General features: G+C 44.2%; 1 protein-coding gene across 1 annotated transcript; it reads right to left on the bottom strand.

Annotated features, from left to right (window-relative positions):
• Positions 1-1,451: 1,451 nt before the first annotated feature.
• On the bottom strand, positions 1,452-3,079 carry rasd1 (RAS, dexamethasone-induced 1). The gene is made up of 2 exons (XM_079183327.1): positions 2,710-3,079; positions 1,452-2,501 (listed from the first exon to the last, which is right to left on the bottom strand). Exons 1-2 carry the CDS (start codon positions 2,978-2,980, stop codon positions 1,972-1,974), a joined length of 801 nt encoding a protein of 266 aa, XP_079039453.1. The 5' UTR covers positions 2,981-3,079; the 3' UTR covers positions 1,452-1,971.
• Between the last annotated feature and the right edge of the window lie 2,715 nt (positions 3,080-5,794).

Here is a 5,794-nt window from a genome sequence, read left to right as displayed (position 1 = left end):
AATTACAATCCCATGCAGTTTGGGGAAAGAAAACGTGCCTGTTTTTTTGCATGCAGTATAAATGTGTCATTTTTGCCTATGTTGTTAAACTTGTTTGTTTGAATATTACTGCATACTCGGGTCCTTAAGCAGTCTCCTCATTGCATAAACTGGGTATGACTGGAAAGCAAGAGAGAGCTCAATTGTATTCATTTGGGATGATGTTAGTCCCATAGTAGCCATTTCACATAGTGTGAAATGTCACTGTATACAATGACCTGTTTTGATCTCTATAATCACAGCCTTATGAAACTTTACGAGCACAAAAGAGAGACCTAGTCCATTCAGGGGATGTATGGCTTCCCTTGGTATATTGACAATTAGGGGGTTTCTGAGCAGTTTCAAGAACAAAAGCGTCATACAATTAGTAAACATTTCAATTCTTGCAGAAGTCTCCAAATGTCAGAAGGTAAAAGATGTAAAATGATATCATATTTACTTTTTATACGATGTTCCTCAAGGTCTTGTGGTACTTTGGAGGGATATTTGATTATTCTTTAAATTGTCAAAGTCAGGTAATAAGGTAATAACCCCAAAATTGCTGCAAAACATATGAGCCATAACAGAGCGTGGGGATGGCCGTCATAAGCTTCCATCATAATGTTCTAAGCCTATTTACACTCTCACAATTTGTTTTAATGAAAGAATTACATTATATTTCTGATTTATGACAGGAACACCTTAACAAATGGTGCTTAGATGCAAATGAATCTTCGTGTTCCCAGCTTTCAGATGATGTCTACAACACTTATATGTGGCATACTGTTGACCTGCTGTCTCCCCCTAAAGATCCCCTGTCCCCCCCTAAAAAAGACAAACATGGGTGTAAGGGTTAAAGAGGCTTAATCTGCCAATATTTCTCTTCAGAATTTATAGTTACTTTTTGTGCTCAAGGGCACTTTTTCAGTCATTTTGATGGGCAGGTCCACTTCATTCATTCATTCTACTTCATAAAGGCATAACATGTGGGTTGTTCTACAGATCACTCATCATGGTTTCATATTATGATTTCAAACAACAACGAAAGGCCTGCTTTTGCAGAAGAATTGAGCTGGTTTCTCTGTGCTGTATTTTCTGTATGAACGTCTCTTTATGTGAATTTTATTTCAGCTTTTCTGATCTCCTTATATTCTGCAATATGGCTGCATATTTGAGATATCTGCACCAGTTTTACAGCATTGAGACACGTTTCTGGATGCTAAGACACGTCCATTATTTGGCCCAATGATGCTGGTTCTGCAGAAGTGCACGATGCAGGGTGCCTAAGGGGTTAAAACACGGCAGCAGTGTCTATGTGTGTTCACTGCATGTTGTTTGTGGGTTGTGTGAGAAAAGGTCAACAGTAGAACATGAAGTCAAGAGAGAAGAAATGAGAAACAATGGACAAAAATATGTTTTGGTTCATTTTTTATTATATTACAATTTCTTGACAGGAACAATAAATATACATTCACAGTAAAAAAAAAACTTTGGATTGCAACTCAAGTGTATTAGCCACTATGGAATAGATGATGAGATGTAAACAACGTTCTTCCCCCCCAAACATTGCACCTCCGGATCAAAGAGTCTCTTTTCTCTCCCCTCTAGCATCTGTAAAAGGCATGAAGTGAACTAAACACATGTTACGCATCGATGTGCGGGTCTCACAAGGCATGAAGACACTTCACGCGCTGAACTCTGATTGACGGAATAAGCAAACATTCTCAAATGTCTTTTTTTCTTTCAGCAGTTCATGAGGATTCGCGTGTCCAGTCAAGTGTCCTCGGAGACGGCGCTGCGCCAGAGCGCGCAGCGCGCAGCGGCGGCGGCGGACCTTGCGTCTCCACACCTCCCGTGTCAGTTTGAGCGCAGCCGGCCCCACAGGTCGCCTCTCAAGCTGCCTACATCGTTATTTGCAAAGATTTGCGTTGAGTTTGTGCTCCGCCGCCCTGCTTAGCTGATCGAACACCTATCTTTGTCTTTGCCCTGGCCGCCTCCTATGGCCTTCTCCTTGATGTACATGAGGTCGCTGTGCACGCTGGGTCTCCGTGCGCACGGAGTGACCATACCGAACGCTTCCCCAATGTCCTTCATCTTCTTGTTTTTCAGAGACTTCCTGTGCAGCATGTCGCAGTACTGCACGGAGACCTTGCGGTGCAGGTCTGGGCTCATCTCGTGAGGCAGCTTGGCCAAGGTAAACAGAGTCTGAAACATCTTATCCACGTTCTCGTTGCGCTTGGCGGAGATCTCATAGTACGCGCACTTCTCGTCCCCGGCCACCAGCTGATCGATCTCCTCCTGCTGCACCTCGCGGTGAAATTCTCGGTCGCACTTGTTGCCGCAGATGACCAGAGGCACGTCGATGTTCTCTTTGCTCTTGTTTTTAAGGCACGACTTGGTCTCGAAGATCTGTCGCTTGAGCCGCTGCACCTCCTGGAAGGAGTCCCGGTTGTCCAGACTGAAGACAAGGATGAACACGTCACCTGGAGGGGGGGAGAGAAGGAAGATTTGGTTATTAACTTGGCCTGCTTTTGATACATGAAAAGCGTTCTAAACGCAACATGTGTGTTTTTAAAACATTTGCGCTGCATCCACGCGCTCAAGGCGCACAGTGCACTTTTGCATTTCTTTCTGATTCTCTACAACTATTCTTCTTGCAAAACACATGAAGCAACAAATATGGATAAGTACCTGTCAGTATGGATAGTCTCCTCATGGCGGGGAAAGGGTGGTTCCCCGATGTATCCAGTATGTCCAGCTGGTAGACGTCTCCCTTGATGCTGTACAGTTTCCTGTGAAAGTCCTCGATAGTCGGCGTGTACTGCTCGTCGAACCTCCCGTTCAGGAATCGGGACACGATGGCCGTCTTCCCAACTTTGGTGGATCCCAAAATCACCATCCTGTAGCAGTTCTTTGCTGGGATGTCGTAATCGCTCTCGGAGGGTGTCATCTTCTTAATCATGATTAAATCTTAGAGCTAGAGGAACTATTTCTCTCTGGGCTGTGTGCGTAAAAGACGGATGAGCAGCTTTTATTGGTCAGCGGAGATGCTCTCGGTTGCTCTGCTGTGGAGTTTCTGTATGCAATCCGGACTGGAGCCTCGTATTTAAGCGCGCGGCGGAGCGCTCCTCCTCCTCCTTCTCCAACGTCACAGCTCATTGAGCTGGAACTCGGGGCCTGATTGAGCGCGTGGAAAAGCGGACCAATCTCTCACTGGTGCGTCAGTTTGTCCATTTCTTCGGAAGAAAAAACGGGAGCGCAGGGAAAGCAGTGACCAGCAGACCATCCACAGGGTAACATTGAGGCGATGGGACTGGGCAACTGGTGCCGTGTGTCTAACTTCCACGGAGCTGTGTCAAGTCAATAATTAACGCATCTTCCGGTGTTTAACCCGGTTTGGCACATTGTTGAGAATCAGTTTGAACTCTTGGGACATTTCTTCAGAATACCAAACCTCGGCAGAGGAAGTGAGTTCTTCCAGAACGAGCAAATATGTTGCTAGACAGTCAGTTTTTTTTAAAAGTCTGGTTATTATATATTTATTTTTATTTTAACACGCAGCCTTTAACACTGTTTTCAGTTATATCCTCACGCTTGCAAAACAATGCAGTGAGTAGCTACATCTTTAGGCTCCAGCAGTGTATCCAGCACTGTTGCATACAAAGTCCCATTAATTCACGAATGTATATTCACATCCTCTGTTACTGCTGCAGCGGACGTGTCGCCAGGCAGAAGGAAAGGAGGCTGCTGCAGCGTGCAGTGGAGCGGCTGGGGGCTTGGGATGCTGCAGTTGCCAAAGTGACCCGACGGGGGCACTCTAGGTACAATTGCAGATGAGGACGGCACGACTTATACCTGTGGAAAAAGACTCGTAGTGGAGGAGTAGCTTTGTGGGTTGGGGTCAGAATATAAGCAGTTTCCATCTCTTTGTTTAGTGGACTGCCTTCAAGAGATGTTTTTTTTTTTAAATTACAGCTGGCAAATGCCATAAATCCTCTATCTGTGATGAATGAATTAAAATAAAAAAAATAAAAGATGTGTGTTTTGTATGGAGGTGGTTCAGCAGCGCTTCATAAAACTGATTGGAGTTTGTGTAAAGTGAATGGGAGGAGGCGGTTAACCTGGAGTTACGAGAACAGTCGATCCCAACCTGAGTGTTTGCTGGTTTAATATGCATATTCATTTAGCACCATCTCGATAGCACCAGATACAAAACGGGAGAACTCGGATGCAGTCGAAGACGCTCGATAAGTGCATTCAAGGGTTTCAGCCCTGAATGTTTTCACAAAAGCCCTGAATCTTTTGTTGCTATTACAGCTGTGCTATTCCCTATTCTGTTGCCTAATATTCAATTTGGACAATTGATGACCAATTAATTGTGGGGGATCCTTGATTTGCAGTTAGACCAGCCTGTATTATTATGGTATGGTTTCAAAAGTAGCAGATGTGATAGCCAAACAACAAAGATATTTGAACCCGTGTATAATGTAACTTAAAAATAGTAACATCAGACTATTTTTTAGATGGCAGGAGTACAAATAAGTACAAAGTACAAATCTTCCTCTACATGTGTTGTGTTATGGTTCTCCGAGGTAAGACAGTTGGACCACGATTAGTGGGATGGAGGCTCCCCAGGAGGATTTTTTTCCTTGGCTACTATGTCTTTCCCAAATGATGTAGAGTTTTGTTTTTTTTGGCGTTTAATCATCAATGGCTTGAAAAATAGTGCATACAGCTGCTGTAAATGGGGAAAAAAATCTCACCAAGGGAGAATGCCCCCCATAAAGATTAGGGCTATAGGCCCCGAACAGACAGCAGCATTCTGGAGTGGCAGTGGAAGTCTGGTTGAAGACTTCCACTGCCACAAGTGGACACAAAGTCCTGTGTCTTTTGCCCCTAACATAATTAATATGGCCACTAGGTTGCTGGCTAACAATTTGGAACCTCCCTGCGGTGATCCAGCTTACCAATAGATGATAACGGCTTACTGAGCCAATTAGGAGGCAGAGAAGGGTCCTGTCGCCCCCCATAAAGATTAGGGCTATAGGCCCCGAACAGACAGCAGCATTCTGGAGTGGCAGTGGAAGTCTGGTTGAAGAGGCAGGCGTTAAAAGCTAAATGTGACAAAGTGCAATGAAAAGTGACTCAGTGAATGAATGATGAAACATCACTCAGGCTTTCGCTCCACCGAAGAGATGAAAAATGTTGGCAGACAAAAAACAGGACCTTTGTGGAGCGATGAGGGGACTGTAACCTTCCTCATATTAATACATGGGATTACTATAAATGCAATATTTACATTGTGTTTACTACATCATTGTTGTTTTGTTGTTCGAGGTTCGAGTTTAATGACACCTGTTACAACCCAGCTCAAAGGCTGCAACGTAAAGACAAGACAAGTGTAAAAGTAACAAATACACATTTATTTAAAGAACACAAACTAAACTAACAAAACAAATAAGCAGCCGTGTCAGAGGAGCGGCCCTCGAGATCCATGTTCAGATGGTGTGTCTTCATAGCTGTCACCACAGGCTCAACATCCTGAAAGACAGAAAGACAGCAAACCGGAAACAGACCCCTGGTGGAGGGGCGGGTCGTCACACACCTGACCGGACAGCTAGGGCCACCAACTGTTTATCTGGATGAACCAGCTCTTCATATTTACATATTAGAAAGGGCATTCAAAGTGTATTCATTTGCTATTTATTTTCATGATTATCTGGAAATGTGTTTAGAATTTGTGCTAAATTTGGATGCAAACCTGGCCGGTGACTCC

The sequence above is a fragment of the Pholis gunnellus genome (assembly GCF_910591455.1).
Source record: "Pholis gunnellus genome assembly, chromosome: 21".
Taxonomy (NCBI): domain Eukaryota; kingdom Metazoa; phylum Chordata; class Actinopteri; order Perciformes; family Pholidae; genus Pholis; species Pholis gunnellus.
Note: the sequence above shows the minus strand (reverse complement) of the source record. Positions and strands in the feature narration are given on the sequence as shown.

Excerpts from the sequence above, each read along its gene's own strand:
- rasd1 (XM_079183327.1), bottom strand. The coding sequence starts at position 2,980 with ATGATTAAGAAGATGACACCCTCCGAGAGCGATTACGACATCCCAGCA. Across the intron at positions 2,502-2,709 it reads GAGACTATCCATACTGACAG|GTGACGTGTTCATCCTTGTC; the intron begins GTACTTATCCAT and ends CCCCCCCTCCAG.